This window comes from Hydra vulgaris, chromosome 13 (genome assembly GCF_038396675.1).
Source record: "Hydra vulgaris chromosome 13, alternate assembly HydraT2T_AEP".
NCBI lineage: Eukaryota > Metazoa > Cnidaria > Hydrozoa > Anthoathecata > Hydridae > Hydra > Hydra vulgaris.
The window spans coordinates 27,434,386-27,454,464 of record NC_088932.1 but is presented as its reverse complement, the minus strand read 5'-3'; the positions used below and the strand labels follow the sequence as shown (position 1 = coordinate 27,454,464).

At 26.5% G+C, this 20,079-nt stretch overlaps 1 protein-coding gene and 1 long non-coding RNA gene across 8 annotated transcripts; one reads left to right on the top strand and one right to left on the bottom strand.

The window, feature by feature from the left end:
- Positions 1-381: 381 nt before the first annotated feature.
- LOC136090376 (cytochrome c oxidase subunit 5A, mitochondrial-like) lies at positions 382-10,438 on the bottom strand. Its single transcript, XM_065816971.1, has 5 exons — positions 10,280-10,438; positions 6,639-6,729; positions 6,430-6,537; positions 6,164-6,317; positions 382-514 (listed from the first exon to the last, which is right to left on the bottom strand). The coding sequence occupies exons 1-4, from the start codon at positions 10,341-10,343 to the stop codon at positions 6,164-6,166; spliced, it is 417 nt and encodes a 138-aa protein (XP_065673043.1). The 5' UTR covers positions 10,344-10,438; the 3' UTR covers positions 382-514.
- A 752-nt stretch (positions 10,439-11,190) lies between these two features.
- On the top strand, positions 11,191-17,896 carry LOC136089344 (uncharacterized). Of its 7 annotated transcripts, none has more exons than XR_010642966.1 (5): positions 11,191-11,287; positions 12,447-12,631; positions 17,248-17,417; positions 17,518-17,564; positions 17,751-17,896. It is a non-coding gene; the product is annotated as an uncharacterized LOC136089344 (long non-coding RNA). The 7 variants fall into 7 exon arrangements; XR_010642970.1 differs by having other exon boundaries at positions 17,518-17,584; XR_010642971.1 differs by having other exon boundaries at positions 17,518-17,594.
- Positions 17,897-20,079: the final 2,183 nt, after the last annotated feature.

Sequence of the window (20,079 nt, the reverse complement as noted above, 5' to 3'; positions counted from 1 at the left end):
CTCTAAAAAGTCGGCCTTTTGGGAGAAAGTTACTTTGCCGCCGGGCGGTATTGTCAACTCTGATTTATAACGTCAAATGTGGCTTAGCAAGGTTGCGGCGATTGAGACTCAAGTCTTGAAAGAAAGTCTCAGGAATAGGGAAATTTTTATCCCTAGTTTTGCTAGAACCCTAAAAAAAAGACAAGGAATCTTTTTGAATCGATTAAAATTCAACTTAAATAGACCGGCCTTGTTCTTGAAAAACCTGTTAGAACCATAATTTCGATTGTTTTCAAGGTAAAAAATTGTTGAAATCAAAATTATCATTATAGTAAATATTAACTCAACATTTTTTCAAGATACGACAAGTTCACGAACTTTTCTCAAAAAAAAAAGAAGCAATAAATGACGATATTATTTATTTATCGAGATATAAATTTATAATAAAGTTTTACAAACTTTTTAAGCATCATCGAGTTGTTGTTTTGCTCTTTAATTATTATAAAGCTCTTGATCACTTTCTTATTTAGTTAATCTAAATTCAAAACAACAAATAGTTATTTTCAATTTTTACAAAATTTGAGATTTTAAATTTAAAGATTTGAGATTTAAAATTAGAAAACTATACAAAATGTCCATGTAGACATTTAAATAACCTAAAACTCACATCGTGAAAAACAAGTTAAGTTGTTAATAAGTTGTTTCACAAATACATAAAATTTACAATTTTTTAAATACAATCTATGTTTTTAATTACATCTTAAAAAGTGCACTTATATCATAGGGAAGAACCTTAAATGAATGAGTTTTTTGAATGAATGAAGTTTTTTTGAAATGCTCTTTTAAGCTGATAAAGTTGTTTAATTACATTGAAAATAGTTTGATAACCATAAACTCTCACACTACGAAGTACATAAAAATCGGTTCTGCATGTCTGTTGGTAAAAAAGCGATTTATTGGACCACGGCATTTGTTCAATTTATTTAGAACTACTCATTGAATGGGACAAAAAATAATTGAATGGGACAAATATAAAAGATTGAAAAATGAAAAGAGGTCAGTAGTAGTTCAGTAGTAGTTCAAGCCAGTCAAGCAGTAAAGGTTGTTTCAATCACTAGGGATGCCAAAAAGGCTATGCATATGGTATACTTGTGTCCTTATTCTTATATTACTCCTATTGTGTACATTAGGAGCGCTATAAGAACTTTTTATTTTAAGGGGTTTAAAACAAAAATTACTCACAATAAATTTCATTTAAAACAGAATTTACGATTTTTTTAAATAAAACAAAATAGCGTAGTGTAAAAGCTTAGATTTCAATAAAATTTCTATGAATAAAATTTCTATGAATAAAATTTCTATGAATAAAATTTCTATGAATAAAATTTCTATGAATAAAATTTCTATGAATAAAATTTCTATGAATAAAATTTCTATAAATAAAATTTCTATGAATAAAATTTCTATGAATAAAATTTCTATGAATAAAATTTCTATGAATAAAATTTCTATGAATAAAATTTCTATGAATAAAATTTCTATGAATAAAATTTCTATGAATAAAATTTCTATGAATAAAATTTCTATGAATAAAATTTCTATGAATAAAACTTCTATTAATAAAATTTCTATGAATAAAATTTCTATTAATAAAATTATTTAAAAAATAATAAAAGTTAATTATTAGCTTATTAAGTATCTAGTTTAGATTAATCATTATTAAATATACCTATCTATACTTTTTAATGCATTTTTAACAAAATAAACACAATAAAAAAATTGACATTTTCCATTTGCAGTTTTTTGTTTCTTTCACTCAAGTCAATTCTTTATTTTTTTGTGTTATTTTTATCAATTTTAACATTTTTTTCTCTTATTTGCTGATTTTTCTCTGGTCTTCTTTTTTTAGAATCTTTTCTGAGAGGTGTTTTCAGGGTATGGATGAATGGTTTCAGAACAACCTATTTTTATCAATGATTCTGAAGAAGCTGCTTGATTTTTTTTTTTTATATATAAATGTTGATTTTCTGGTTGTTGAATTTATGATTACTAAATGGAAGAGATCTGTAACAAACACTAGATGATATAAATCACTTTTCCTGAATATTTTTCTTTTGAGTTGATAGATTCCATATTTTAGAAAATCACTGCAAACATTTTTTATTGTGAACAAAATATTATATAATGCGCACACTAGCTGAGGCAAATTTTAAATGTTCATAATCCTTCCTGGATTGGAAAGCAACTATTTATTCTGAGCCAATCTAAAATAAGACTTAAAAGACCCACACATTGAAATATATAATGGCTGCAATTTATGACTGCAGTATGGCGAAAGTTTTAATAAAACCAATGAATTCTTGTGCTAATGTTATTATTTCAAATTAAATTAGGCTTTCACGGTTGTCCATTAATAATAGCACTGGATAATAGATAGCTTAGTATTGGATACAAAGTGCTTTATTGCAACTAAAAATTTGCCACCTGTCATTGAACCACTTTTGTTACACAACCCTAAGCTGTAGGTCCTCCACTGATCATAAAATCCATGTTGTTTACTCTCAGAAATTTAAATAGAGGTGAAACTGTATTACCCATAGCATTTAAAATGCTAACATTTGCTAATGCTATGGGTATTTGTTAACATGCTAAGGGTTGTCATCAACAACCCTTTTTCTGGCGAAACAACTTGACAAACTTGCTTAGTTCCACTAGTTGAAATAATCTTAGGATGATCTGTACCTGTTAATAACCATGTGCATTAAAAATTCAGGTTTTATATTTTAATTGAACTTTTAACAATGAACATTCTCAAACAGGCTCGAGCAAGGCTGACTTTTTCTTGTTTTCTTAGTGATAATTTTAGATGACGAGTCAAAAAACTCTCCAACTATTGCTTACTTACCATTTTATTTAGGTACTATGATGAATCAGGTATATTTTTGAAATTCAATCCAACTTGTAAGCTAACTGTCAAGTTTGTAAACTTGGTTTAACTGTAGCATATACGAAGACATAAACACTCAGCAATATTTCATTAAAAAAAATATTTTTAATAATATAGAAAATGAGTGACCTTGACTAATTTGCCAAAATACCTTTTTTTTGCTTTGTTCGCAACAGTTTGTTTAAAAAAGTCTGGTGTGGGGTTTATAGCACACCATTTTATGTAAAAATTCAATGCTATTTAATATGTCCTTACTAAAATTTATGATTTATCTTACTTTCTTTTTTACTGTTTTTGTTTTCTTATTTTCAAGATGCCTGTTACAGGTGATACTGATACAAGTAAGGGAGCAAAACAGATTATATGTTTAAAAAATTTAAAAGTAAGTAAAACATCTACAACAGAAATATATAGGCCATTATAAAGAAAGAACAGTTTTTTATTCAATTCAAAGTTGTATGATTTAAAGTGTTAAATAACTTAAATATGAAAAAAATATCATTTTCTATAAAATGTGAGTGAATGAGAAACATGGGTTTAAAAGCACATGAATAATTTATAATTATATAATAAACTATGCCTAGGGCTGCCAAATATCTAGAACAGGGCTTGCATGGTACTATGCTTTATTTGATTTTATCTTCATTTAATCTGAAAGAATAGTGGTCAGTGTGCTGAAAGGTCTTTCAGCTGCAGGGCAGACAACATCAAGGACCAGGAGACACATGGTCCCTTACTTTTTTTTGTATACATTTTTTTTTTTTATAAATTGACAATTTTTTCTGAATTAAGGGACTGTGCTCTCCACTTGGAAATCGGTGTTGTTGTCCCTGAACTGCCCAATTAGATGACAATAAACAGAAATATAACTCAGCTAATAGCAAAATACTTGCTATAATATAAGGAGCTTTATTAAATTTTCATAATTTCTGTCAAATTTTTAGACAAGTTAGCTTTGAATAATGCTAATTATTAATATCATTTGATTATGATAAATTGAATTCTAATAAACAAGTAGAAGATTATAGCAAAAAATACGATTAATTTATTGATGATAGAGAATGTAACCATTTATTTTGGATTCCTTTTTTACTATTAATAACATTTTATTAATTTAAACTCGCTCATAAATATATTGTAAAAATTGATAAAAAAATGATTTGCTTTCTTGCCGTATTAAGAAAAAATGTACAAGCTTTGTAAAACAATTTTGAAAACATAATTTAAAATTTGTTCTTTCTTTTTATTGACGTATATAATTCTCAAATTTTTTTGAGAATTATATATGTCAAAATGCATGTTGTAGACGTTTTATTTTTGTTTAAATTTTTTGGACTTCATCTGTTTTGATCCCTCACTTGTATCAAATTTTGTTGATGGAATTAACAGGCATCCTAAAAATAAGAAAACAAAAAACATTAAAAAAAAAAAAAAAGAAGAGATAAATCTTAAATTGAATAAGGGGTTTATATCAAACAGCATTAAATTTTTACATAAAATGGTGTGCTATAAACTCCAAATCAGCATACTCATTCCTGCTATAACTTAATGCAACAAAATTAGCAAAAATTTTGTATATAAATCAGTTTGGAAAAATTAACTTATCTTAATGCAAGTCTATTAGGCAAAATGCTTTTAAATTTAAAAGATAAATGAATAATATTTTATAAATTTAAAAGATAAAAATTTGGTTTATAGCTTACTTTTTAATTTTGTTTATTTTCCTTAGGTTAAGATTTACTTTCTTTATTAGTTTATGGTTTTAGTTTTCATTTTTATTTAGTTTACTTTCAATTTTAGGCACCTTTTTTAAAATGCGCAAAAATGACCAAACTACTTAAAAGCCATGGCCACGTCAGCATAGCAGAAATTGTACATTCATGGTCATATAAAGATGTGCAATCGCACATCTTCCTGTGAAACACTGTTTGTGTATGTATGTAGTGTGTTCAATAAGTTTCCCCTATAAACGAAGGGCTAGACTAAAAACAGCACTGAAACATGAATGCTTTAAAATTTTTAAAACTAGAGAACCCTGGGTATTTAAAAATGGAGTTTAATTTTCTAAAACTCGCGAAATTGCTGAAAATCAGAAAAACAAAATTCTTTTTTAAAATTACTTTTTGTTTTTTAAAAACGCAATACCATCAATATTGTTAGGCTTAGACCATAATAGGAATAAAGATTTGGTCTGTTGAATGATTGTATCTAACACTTCTTACCACAAAAGATTGAATATTTAATCGTTGCTTCTATGCAAATTTGATTTTATCCCATTCAACAATCGTCCCATTCATTAAGGTTCTCTTTTACATGTATATTTTCCGATGCAATTTGTGAGAAATTTTTATTATTTTATTAATTTTATCTATTCATTGCATAAATAATTAAATGAATATACTTTAATTATTAAAGTCTTACAATTAACTTTTAATTATAAAAATATATTACAAAATAATAAAAATATTATTTCATTAAAATATGAATGTTTTAAAACTTTAATGAAGTTAAACAATTGAAAAATCCCAAACCTCTAAGACATGTTTTAGACTTAAACAAAAGAATAAATGAATACCAAGAAAAACTAACTTTTTTATTTTAGTAGAAACTTGCCTTCTTCGTGTTATTGTATGTCTATAAGTCAGCATACTATACTCTGCAATCTACAGGCTTGATAATTTATTTAAGCGTGCTTTATTAAGAGTTTCAGTACATGATATCATTAAATTTTTTATTTTGCGCTGGAGGTTGATTATGTAAACAAACAAAAAAGTCAATGATGTCATGCACTAAAACTCTTCAGAATAAAACGCGCTTAAATAAGTTATAAAGTCTGTAGATTGTGGCATATATTATGTTGACTTTTAGACCTACAATAAAACGGTGAAGGCAAGCTTCGACTAAAATAAAAAAGTTAGTTTTTCTTGGTAGTTAATTTATTCTATTGTTTTAATCAAAAAAAATTAGCTCAAACATTTTTTTTTTAATCATCCCCTTTAATATGAACACAACGTATCTCAGAAATTTGGGATGCCTTTAACAAACAAGAGAATAGTTTTTCTGTCATAATTAAAGAAAATTATAATATAAACTTAAGCACCAATAAAATTGTTAACTTGGTTTAGTAAAAATAAAAAAAAATTGAATGTGGTCAACCATCTTCTGAAATACAATGAAACTATATGAACTAAGTAGTATAAAGATTTATTTAGCAATGAACTAAATAGTATAATTTACCTAATTTAAACTCAGCTCCTCAGGAGTGCTGATACCCAACTCATCCAAAGTTCCTTTCAGTTGATTATTAATAAAACTAATAATTTCCTTGTCCCCAGCAGCTTTTTCTCTAACCATTTCCAATATGCGAACAGACATAGCAAAATCATCTAACCTGAAGATATAAATTTTTCATACAACACTTAATTACGATAAAAAAACTTTGAACTTGCACAATATAACAAGTGCTGTAACAACAACACCAAAATTTTTAAGCAAATGTTTACCTGCGACAAGCTTTCAAAGCAGCTATAATAATTTTTGGCTCTGGTACAAGGTCATAACCATACAAGTTGTTCATACCTCGTCGCAACTCCCACCCATCTAAAGATGGCCTAACAATATAAGAAAACAACATATTTTTGATTAAAATTAGGTTTAACAAAATGGTGGATTACATATATTAACAGTTGCTTTCAAATAAAAAGATATATACCTTTGAAAATATGTCTCCCATCTAGCATCAAAAGCTTCATCAGATTCATGGTGACTACTACTTTGTCTACAGGTAACTACTGCTGGAACTCCTATAACAATATACAAACAATGACTAAATACATAATACACACATTTAAAGCAGCTTTGTTAGAAAAATAAAAATAAAAAATTGCTGCCCCAATATATATATATATAAATATATATATATATATATATATATATATATATATATATATATATATATATATATAAATATATATAAATATATATATACATATATATAAAAATATATATATATATATAAATATATATATATATAAATATATATATATACACATACTTATATAAATATATATACATATATATATACACACACACACATATATTTATATATATATATATATATATAAAATATATATATATATATATATATATATACATATATATACACACAGGTTTTGTTTTAAATAAAAAGCGACTTAGCACATTAGCTCATCGTGATTTTGACATCATAAAATTATCTTTTTCAATTTTTTTTTAATTGAGGACATAAACCTTTTTAAACTGCCACAATAAAATAAATTACAGCAAAACAAGTTTATTTTACTAACTAAGAAAACCAAATCTAGAAATGTTATTTTCTAAATGTGCATCTGGTTCTAAATGTCTATTTTGTTTCAATACTAAATAATTAAATTTAATATTACATTTCTATTCTCGACATATGTATAAATGAATTAACAAGTTATTAACAAACAAAAAATATCACTTGTTGCAAAGAAAAAAAACTCAATTTAATTACTTTACCAGCGCATTTTTTTGTGACTAAAAATATCTAAATTTCCAAGTACCATATATTAAAAAAAATATATACCATGCTTCATTTGCCTTAAAGCAAAAAAGTTAAACATGCTATATGAATAGTTTTGATGCAGTGTTATAAGTTAAACATGATTTCAAGGAATTCAGTTTTTTTGTAAAAAATAGAAAAGGAGGATGCAAAATTGAGAAAAAAAAAGGTAATTACTTTTAATTAAAATAACTTCTTCAATCAAAATTTTTTCTAAATTATAAGAAAATTTTTGTTTTCACTTTTTTGATAATGCACAAATCTGTTAATTATATAAAGCTGATGTATCTTATCAGTAAACTTCTAAAAATTTAGAAGCCTACCATATATAAAAACTAAAAAAATATTTCTTTTCACTTCTTAAACTGCAGGTTTTGTACTCATCAAAAATCAACTTTTTATACTTGCAAACAATTTTTTCGGTTTTTTAGGTAGCCATTATGGAAAAAATGAGACATTCAAGAATTCAATGTTAAAGTTTTATTAAAGTAAGTCTAGAGTTGTATACAATAAAAAAAACTAGAAGGCTTTCTGAAATTTTGTTTTTGAACAAAACATGTTTTTCCTACTGCAGTTTTTATTTTTGGAAAAATCAGAAATTTCAAATGACCATATCTCATGAACCACAAAAGATTTTATGCTGAAATTTTCATTAATTGCTTTTCTCATTGGTATTAACAAACCAACTAAGTTTCATTAAAATCTGAGGGGGTCCATGTTGGGCCATGGTCTTGTTGGCATGGAATGACTCAAATGGTCCTTTTTTGCAACAATTCACAGAAAATACCTTGTGAGATTATTTCAATAACTTAATTATTACTATTTTTTTTTTATTAACTCTTACAAATCTTTATTTTCATGAACACTACCAAGCAGTCTGGTCAAACAGCCAGCAGCTCAAGCTTTATTTAAAAAATAATACTAAAACTAATACTAATACTAAACACCCAACTTCAAGATAGACCTGTAATATTGGCTAGTGATGTGGAATAAAAAAATAACAACTTGTTGTATATAATTATTACCAATTTCATTTAAAAAAAAAATTTTTTTATTAAAAAAAAAGTATGTTTTTGTGAGGTGTAGGTGGTGGATTAGCACCCCCTCCCGATCGGAGCGGGTGCTAATCCATTTTTTATCTATCCTTTGATACCAAGATATAGATATTTGAATAAGAATTGGCAAAGTTATAAACATTTTATAGGGAAAAAAAAAACTTTGACCACAGTTTTATCAAGAAATCCATATCGAAAATTTGCTACTAAAAATGTCATAACTTTTTATAGAATTGTTAGATTTTCATACTTTTCACCATTAAAATACTGTAATTGAGGGCTTTGGGATTGTTCATAAATTACGTAAAGTAAACTTTAACAAAAAAATCAAAATAGCCCATTAAATTTAATGAAAATTGCCGCGTAGAAGAGCTTATTATCACCCACTTCTGTTTTTTCAAAAAATTTTTGCCTTGCATGGACGATTTCTTTCTAATGATATATATAACTTGTAGGCTTTCTAATGATATATTTTCTAATGATATTTATTCTAGTATTTAATCAATTTAAAAAAATCAATTATGATAGAGAATTTTATGCTGATTAAGAATTGTATAAAAATATAGGTCTGAAAATTAACAGAAAGTGTTATAATTTGCTGTTGAAAGTTTAAAAAATTACACTAAAAAACACTAATATTTGCCATTTTTTTTATACTCGGTTATAATTAAAATCCTTTTCAAAGATAAATTTAAAAAAGCCTGGTTTCTATCATCAATGTAAAGCAATGTAACTCAAATAACACAACAATGTAACACAAAAATGCAAAGCAAAACTGTTAAAAAATGCTGAGCGCATCATTTTCTGATTTGATTTCTGATTGAACCCTGTCCCAAATCATGTATGTTTATTCACGCCAATCCCTATTTGTCAGTCGATGTATGTGCATTTAAAAAGCAAAATCTTAAATTAATTTTTAAAAAATCAATTAAAAATATACAAAATATATTCATTAAAACATTTAACTTAATTTAATTATAATTTAATTTTGACAACAGTAAAAACCGGGTTGTGTAATTAAAAAAAGATTTTCTAAACAATTGATTTCAAAATGTAAACTTTGATGTAAAACATTTTTAAAAAATGGCGAATATTAGAGTTCTTTAGTATAATTTTTAAACTTCAACAGCAAATTAGAGCACTTTCTGTTAATTTTCAAACCTATGTTTTTATATGATTCATAATTGGCATAAAATTCTCTATTATAATCAGCAATAAAATAAAAAAAAGGAGGGGGGTGAAACTGCAATAGCGCCATATTATCAACCAAAAGCAAATAATAATTTTTCAAAATAATTGTTTTTAAAGAAAAACTATTGACTTTCGTTTAAAAATAAACTTTCTACTTTCTTTATTAAAATGGAAAAATCTTTTTAAATTTTTCAATAAATTTGATATTCATGTAATAAATGTGTGTAAACTTATATTCATATAAATATAAATGTACACATGTATATATTATTATAATAAATATGATCTGTATGATAAATATAGTTTATTTAGTTCAAAACAAAGAGTTTAAAAAGTATGAAAGATTGAGGAGTATTACCCTGCTAAAATAAATAAATTCACTCATATTGACGGACAGCAATCCTTGTTCATATACTTCCTAATCAGACTTTGATAGAAATGATATGGACAATAATTACTTTATGTCCACTGTTTTCATTAATATCATCCTAATATTTCATTAATATCATCCTAAATTTGATACTAAAGTAAAATTCTTGGTACCTTTTCCACGAAGTATTTTAAGAACTTGTGATCGACCTTGTGAAAGAAATGCGCATTTAATCATAATTAATTAGTAACTTGTTATTTCACTCAGATAACCTCTTTCCGCCTAAAAAGAAATGGATATGTATGTATAATAGAAAACTGTAAAAGAAGAGAAGCCGTTATATGTCCTTCTTCGTCGTGCTTAAAAATTATTTCACAGAAAAGTGCACCCCCGCTCAACAAATGCAATCAACAAATACAATCACTAAGAAAGATATTAGTCACCTCTTTGATTTCTTGTGACTTTCATGTGTGCACTAAAAATCAAACCATTTTGTTGCCTCGAAGTTAAGGTGGAAGGCTAGAAAAACATTAATTCTTTTAAAAATAATTACTTTTTCCCAAGAACTTTAAAAAAATTTGAACTAATGTTAAAATCGTCTGACAATTTTTTTTTTAATTTGTCTCGCCATATATAAAAATGAGCTCAAAAATGAACAAAATTCAAAACACAATATCACAAAATAGCAATGAACTTTTGCAGGTTTGTTCTTCAACAATAGATATTTGAATTAAAATCACATATGGAATCTTAATAGAATAAAAAATATCCATCATTTATTATGTATGCGTTAAAAAATGGCAAATTGAGAATAAAAAACAATTAACTTGCAATAAATATATTTAATTATCAGTTACGGATTCAGGAACTTTTGTTTGGGGGGGGGGGTGATGCTGAAATATTTGTGTATTTTTTATCTTATTTGCGTCTTCTGAAAAAAAAAGATCCTCCATTTCTAAGATACTTTTGGATTTTCAGATTCTGGTGGGGGGTGGGTATGCATACCCTCTCCCCCCCCCCCCCCCCCCATCTTAGTTTCTATGCTGAAAACTTCGCACTGCGCATGTGCAACTTTATTTAAATAGGAATATTTTCAGATTGAATAACAGATTGTATTTTATGACTATGGTATTTTCAAGTTTCTCTACAAACTTATACGACTGTAAAGAATCTTTTTCAAAGTAAAATATACATTTATAATTTCTATGATAACTCTTACTAAGATTATACATAAATACTATATATATATATATATATATATATATATATATATATATATATATATATATATATATATATATATATATATATATATATATATATATATATATATATATATATATATATATATATATATATATATATATATATATATATATATATATATATTTATATACATATATATATATATATATATATATATAAATTATATATATAAATTATATATATATATATATATATATAAATTATATATATATATATATATATATATATATATATATATATATATATATATATATATATATATATATATATATATATATATAAATTAGTAAAAAACACTTATCTAACTTTTATCTTCGACTTGAAGTTTCACCATTGCTGGATCATCAGGAAGAGAACTCTTCCTGATGATCCAGCAATGGTGAAACTTCAAGTCGAAGATAAAAGTTAGATAAGTGTTTTTTACTAATTTATTATTGCTCTGTTCTTTAAGAACATTGAGCACTCTATTTGTAAAATACACTAACATAATTTACATATATATATATATATATATATATATATATATATATATATATATATATATATATATATATATATATATATATATATATATATATTTATCTTTGAGTGTTAAAAATCAAGAAACACTTTTTTTTTCAAACATTCAGTAGGTACGTGACATGAAATTTTTAAATCAAACACTAGATTGTTATATATCATTGGAAAGGTTTTTAATACAGTATTATAAAGGTGAAAATATCATCAAAATTGAACAGTTCTAAAAAAAGTTATGGCATTTTGAGTACCGAATTTTTGATATATTCTTATTTCTTGAAGAAACTGTGATCAAATTTTTTAAACTTAAAATGTCATAACTTGGTCAATTCTTATCGAAATACATTCAACTTGGTATCAAAAAATAGGTCTAACAAAGGGCAATATATATATATATACAAAGGGTGTACAAAGGGCATTAGAGGGGCGTCTACAAAACTCTTTATTATATTGAAAAATGTAGATTTATTAAAAGAAAATATTAAAATTTATAATTTTTATTTGTATTTTTTAATATATTCTAACGGGATACCATCAAATATGATTTGGATACTTTAGGTTGATAGAAAAGTCCTTTTGGCTTCGAACGCACTCTCTGACCCAATATCAAGATTGTTACTTTGTATCTTCATATCTAAATGCATGCAATTTAGTATCAAAACGAAAGAAAGATTTTAGGGATGAATGCGTGAAAAGGATGCAAGAGGGTATTATTTGGAAGCTCTACACCTCTCACACCTTGGGTAGGTGGGTTAAAACTTAGATATTATTTTTTTGTAATAATAAATAGTATTTATGTAAAACACAAATTTTTCATTAAAAAATCAAACTCAACTATATACAAAAATTAATATACAAAAAGATTATATACAAGTATCAACTTAATAAATATATACATACACACTATACATACACATATCAATAAGTGTATATAGATTCAGCTAAGTGAATCTATATAAACTTATCAATAAGTATATTTAAAGTTGTTATAAACTACATTCTGCCATCCCTTCTGCCGCTAGGAGGTTTGTATTTAAAATGAGGCAGGTCTTTACCTCCATTCTGGGCCAATATGTTGAAGGCCCTTTTTGATTTAGGCCCAGGGTGGCTTTGGCACCAAACCAAGAAATCACTCCTTTGAAAAATTAAAACACAGTAAAAAACTTACCAAGGAGGTCTTGGTTTTCACTCTGAGTGCCACATGGCAGTGATGATGTGGATGAAGCTGGTAAGTTTAATTTTTAAAATTTTTTATATGAAATAAGGTTAATAAAAATTATAAAAAATATTGTTCATTGAAAACAAATTTACAACATCATTAAGATATATCTACCAAGCTCCTCCTTTTTTATAGCTCACTGACTGACACATATTCACTCACTGACGAGTCCGCATTTTTTTTTTGTGGAGGCCAAAACTTCACAGCGCTTTTTGAAGCAATTCTTTTGATCGTACAGCCCTGAAATTTTACAAATAATCTTTTGCCGACTAACAATAGCTATATTTGTTACATTTGATTCAATAAGTATTTTAGATTTGCGATGCCCCACCTCCCCGTTGGTTAGATCTGCAACTCCAAAAAAAAATTTCGGAAACCGAGAGGGCATCAAAAAGTGCTAAGTATCAATATAAATTTAATTAAAAATTTTACAAATATTCCATTTGTTAATTTCAGACAAATAAAAATGCGTCCAAAAAAGAACAAATACATCAACCGAGAAGTAGACCCAACCAACATTTAAATTATTAAAAAAAAAAATGCTCCAAATATTTTTGTTAATTATTATATACAGTATTCAAAATAAATTTTTATTGAATATTAATCATAATCAATAAGTGTAATAATTCAATTTTATCAAGACTAAAAAGTAGAAAATAAAATTAAAAAAAAAAACTTTTTAAAAATAGCTTTCTATTCAATCGACTAAAAAGTAGAAAATAACTTTTTTCTGTTACTCGTGGAAATCATGAACTTAGTAATAATCACTTTTGTAAAGCCAATACTGAAAGACATTGAAGGCAATTTATGTACGTATGTAAACAAACAAACTCATCGAAGTAAAGGAATAGAAAGTTTGGCGCCTTTTAAGTCAGATGCTTTCAAAATCAATTTCGTTTTAAATCTACATAAAGCTAAAGCTAAAGGTTTTAAATCTACATAAAGCATAAAGCTACATAAAACATGAATTGCCTTCAATGTCTTCCAGTATTGGCTTTACAAAAGTGATTACTAAGTACATGATTTCCACGAGTACCAGAAACAGAAAAAAGTTATTTTCTACTTTTTAGTCGATTGAATAGAAAGCTATTTTTAAAAAGTTTTTTTTATTTATTTTATTTTTCTCTTACCTCCTTCAGTGTTTCTGTAATAGAAAGTGAGAAATACCTTTTATATTGTCGCTTCAAGACAACTTGCACAGCATCAAGACAAGCAGAAGTCATTTTTTTTAATTTGGTTATCAATGAAGCTTATACGAGTGTTAGTGGTTAGCAATGGAGTATATATTGATTTTAAAATGTTAGGGGTAAGAGTATTCCCAACAAAATCTGTTTTTCTGCAAAACTGAGCAGCTGGATTAGATTTATAATTTGTAATTATTAGCAAAACTTTTTTCACTAACTGACTACCAGAAACTTGACTGACTACCAAAACATAAAACATTTTCATTCAAGCTCAGTAGAGAGTTTTCCATACTATGCAAGCATGCACATTTCTTTTATGGCAGTTTTACTGCCAATTTCCCCTCATGGAATTGCTTGCAAACTTTTACATTTTACAATTCCAACAACGAGGAAATGTTTAAACTCACTGTAATGTTTCATAAAAATCCGATTTCCATGATATCTAGGAATAATACTTCATAGTAGATCGTTTTCATCTAAAAAATTTACAAATCTTTTTGGATTATCTTTGACGTCTATAAACCTCATTTTGTTCATGACTAAAACAATTTTAACTGCTATAAAATTATTTCCAAATAATTAACAACTCTCGCACTCAAGAGACAGAGCTGACAAGATGCTGAGCGACATGAAACTGCAATTGTGTCAAGAAGGTGCAAATGGCAGTTCAGCTCATTTAAATTCTTGCCCTAGGTTGCACAAACTTATAGTAAGACTGCAACACTGTCTGACATTATGTTAGATATATTTTTAATAACCGAGTTATGACATTCATCAAAGCTACTTTGGTAAAAATCTGAATAAACAAATCCCATATAATCAATTGAAGTGCATATATGACTTTCATAATCAAATGCTGATCCTCCTGGTAACTGATCTAGAGCAAACATAAGACATTTATCTTTAGATGTTAAGTTAATGCTATTAATGTGGACACTTTCTTGTGTTGTAGCATCAAACCCAAGAGTAGGATTATTATTATGCATAGCCCACTCTGCTGCTTGCAAATCTGAAATACTGCCAAGTTCACAAGCTCTTTGGTCGGCAGTACTTCAACGAGGAATATTATTAAAAATAACACCTATATAATGCCCTATTTTGCTCATAAGATATGGAATGTCACCTGTTGGTATATTACACAACAACATATTATAAATTATTATTCTTATTTGTATTGAATATGTTTTTTCATCTTCTGGCATAATTACATTTCTTTCCTCATTAATCTGGAGCAAATCATTGTCCAAACTAGCAATTACCCTGTTACTTGTCAAAACAGCAGCATTATGCTTAGTTTTGAGTTGCCTTAACTTATGCGTTTTCATTTAATTTCAAAGCATTTTTTTGAGCTTTAAAATGACAAATCTGCTCACTGTAATTTAATTTTTTGTGTGTGTTTTTTTAGATCTGGTGTTTCTGCTCTTAAAGCTTTAATTATTTTTTTCTTTTCGTTTAACATTTTGTCTTAGAACACGTAATTGATTTGGCATGCTATTTAAGTCAGCTTTTAATAGTGCTATCTTGTTCCGGCGTACTTTGTAAGAGTTAGCAAACCGAGACAAGTAACCTACATTTTAGTTTTTGTTTTATAGGATCTAATTTCTGTCTAAATATATGTTTTGTTACGTCTCATTCGCTATAACATGCAGATGTTGATGTTCAATTTGTTAAAGGAGATAAAATATTCATATTGGTATATGAAACATCTGAGGTAAAAATATGTCCATTTCTACAAACTGTATTACACTCTGTATTAGAGTCAATACCTACTTGCGGCAATTCAAAATTAGCAGTCAAATACTTTTTGCATTCACCATAAAACACAAACTTTGGCCCCATGATAGCAGAAAAAAAAAGTTTAATTTTTCTAAATAAAAAATAATATATTTAAATAATGGTAAATATAATGACATTACAATTGCTAACTACATTACAACTTTTAGTACAATTAAATAATCTATATCCAACATCATTATTGTTATTACTCATACATTCGACCCCTCCTCACTGCGAGTGTATCGCATTATTGAAGCTTAAAAGGTTATCTAATTAGAGTATAATGTTAAGGTGTCTGAGTATGCTTTTTTTTCCAATAAAATTAGGCAGGTAGTACGAAAAAAGGTTTTTAAAGATGAGAGAATATATTAGAAAAATGAACCAGCATTTCTTTGATATATACTTGATGTCCAAACAACAACAAATTTTTAACAACAATCAAATTCATAAGAAATAAAATTTTGCATCAAAAAATCCATGCAAAATTAAAGTTCCATAATTCTAGTATTCAAAAAATATCTATGTTGATACATATTTCTAAAAAATAACAGAGCAAAACAAGTTCATACCATGCAACTTTTCAACAAACTTGAAAAAACGTAACACAGAATTTGACCGAAAAAACGGTTTCGTAAAATCAGGATTTACGCGTACCTACATTTAGTTCACGCAAATGCAAACTTTTTGAAAAATTATATAAATGTTTGTGTATATACAAAATAAATATATATATATATATATATATATATATATATATATATATATATATATATATATATATATATATATATATGTATATAAATATATATATATATATATATATATATATTTTTTTTTTTTTTTTATTGTTTTTGTTTGTGTATGTAAAATTATTTTTTATATATACAAAAAAAATTTAACTACCATTCTCAATTATGAGTAACAAAATGTGTATGTATTTTTAACAAGTTAAATAATGCACAAAACATTTTTTCAACAACTTAAAAAAGACTTCCACTAATAGGTTTAAAACTTGATGAACTGCCATCAAGTTTTAAACCTATTAGTGGAACACGTATGTTTATAAATGTTGTCTTTTCATTTTTCAAAAGATGTTATGGTATTTAATTCAATTTTCAGTTTTCCACAACAGCGTTTCATTAATATTTTACTCTGTTCTATTTTTTTTTATATATTATAGGTTTTCAATGTTTTTATGGAACTACCATGCCTAAAGTCTTAAATTAAAAATTCTTTAACTGCAGTGGATCTCATGGGGGGCAAAGACTGCGTTTGAAAATTCATTATTTTTATGATAAAATAAATGATATAACAAGGTTTGATTAAAGTGAAATAATTTTAAAAAATAAGGTAAAGTTTTATTTGTTATTATATTCTTGTTTACATTTATGTATAAAAATTTCCCAAATAAAGTAATAATCAAACTTAATCTATTTTATGTTTTTTTCAGCTCTTTTTCCGCTTCTGCTAATATGATTTGGATAAAATTATGCCAAAGTGTGTTTTTGCATTGTAGAGTAATAATAAGTAATTTTTAATAATGTGGTGTGCATGTCGTTTATATTTTTCCTTTTATATACTGTGTGAAATTTTACATTTCTTTTTTCTTATTATTGTTTACATTTTGTTGCATTTTTTTAACATGCAATACATGAAAGATTTATACGGTAATTTTCTTTTTAGGAACATTAGTGTCACATACAGCAAAATACGATTTGGTTGATGAGTTGATAGGCGATCGTTTGAAGAAAGCTCTAATAGAATAACATAAAAATTATTTTATTATGTTTTGTATGCTTAAATTGTAAATAAACGCAAAATGTTTAAAATTTTAGTTATTTATCCGGATCTAGGCTGTTAAACGTAAGTTTTCATTTGTAAAAAGGTTTTTTTTACTGTATAACATAAGATATTTACTTAAATAACTTATACGTAAGAAAAGGTTTTTAGGAAAAACGTTAAAAACGATAAAATGTTTCATTTAGACTTAATAAAAACCAATAAAAAACGTTTTTAGAAAAACGTCCGTTCACCGCTTCATATGAACGTTCAAAAAACCATTAAAAAAGTTTTTGAAGGACCTTTAAAAAACCTTCACAACACGTTTTTAGAAAAACCGGTCATCGTTTCAAATTGAAGTTTAAAAAACCAATAAAAAACGTTTGCAAAACGTTCTTATGCCCACCGGGTCGGTACCATCATTATAGTATAAAATTGCTGATTTAATATTCATTTCAAAAGTTTGTTTATAAATAAATACGTTTTAAAAGGAAATACCAATGCATTAAAACGTTCATTTGTATTTTGGGTCTGCCCATGTACACATTTTAACAATAACTCTTCATTTGATAGATTCGTAAACACTGGTTTTAAAAGGTTCCTAATCTATATTTGTAAATTTATATGTTCTTCATGTTTTGAAGTATTATGTAATTCGTCATATTGATATTGACAACAACTAATTTCAGTTCTTGAGCCAAAAAAGTGGCAAAAATCTTGATTTGAGTAATAGAACAGCCTATATTGTCTTTTAATGGCATTAATATTAATTTTTATTACTTCCTATATCTAAACCATAATAGTTTTGCATATTAAACATATTCTCCGTCAGTTTATTTCTTCCATCAAGTGGAGTTCCTTTGTATCTTTTAATTGAATTTCGTAATCATGTATCCATTCTTTTTTGTACATTTGCAACACACTCTAACTTTTTAGGAGTTCCTTGGTCTTGAAGCTATGTTTCTTTGTAACTTTTAATTAAATTTCGTTACCATGTACCCTTTCTTTTTGTACATGTGTAACTTTTTAGGAGTTCAATAGTCTTTATAGGGATCAGATTTTATTACTTCTTTTAAACGATGAGCTTCTGTCTCCAAGATAACAAGTATAAATGATATTATTATTTTTAAGAGCAAATATTTTAAAAGTTCCATTGACTCAGAAGATTATTTATGATTTTTATGACATGTTAAACTTTCCAAGTATTGTATCGTGATAAAGCTTTTTATTTTCCATATTCTACAGCCCATGCAAAATTTTAACATAGCTTCATAATAAATAATCTAATCACCCACAATTGTACTTAAAAACCCATAATGGGAGGTATTGCCCCGTCGCTGCAATGCACCATCAAGCTTAACATCCTTCATTATTGGTTTATTATCATCAGATTATCTTTTATTTCAGTTGTGGCTTCACACGCTTTTTTGTGACTTCTTGGCACGCTTCATACTTTCTTAAGTAGTTTTTCATTTCAGTTGTGACACGCTTCGTAATTTTTTTTAGCAGAGTAGATGTAAAATAGGGGTTTGACGACACCCCCAGAACACCTCAGAGGGTCACTCTCCGGTCTCGTAAAAACTTTTTGACACTCACAATTAAAACAGATTCTCCCCCCCCCTCCCCATTATTATGCTTTTTGATACCCACTCTCAGAAAAAATACCCGTATTTAATTTTAATTTGGAGAATTTTGTTAACTTTGTTGTTTCATAAACCTAGTAAGAGTGATCACCTCCATTTAAAATTGCATAATCTCTTTATGAATAATTCAGTTATTAAAAGAGAATCAAATGTTAACTTCTTAGGAATAATATTAGATAAAAATATATCATAGAAATCTCATATTAAATCTATTGAAAATAAAATTTCCAAAAATGTTTCTGTTCTATATAGACTTAAACCATTTCTTAATATATCAAGTCTTTGAAAATTATATATTTTTCATTTATCCATAGTTATCTATCCTACTGCAATATTGCATAGGGAAGTAGCAACTATCGAAAGCATTAAAAAAATCTATGGTAAACAAAAACTTGCCTGAAAAATTATTTTTGGCGTTAAAAGAACTGCTCATGGAGAGCCTCTCTCAATTGAACTTAATGTACTCAATGTTTATAAACTTAATATATACCAAGTTATGCTGTTCGTGTTTAAATCAAAACATGGTTTGTCTCCTAATATACTTCACTCTTTCATTACTAAAACTTCTCATAAATACCCCACAAATTTTT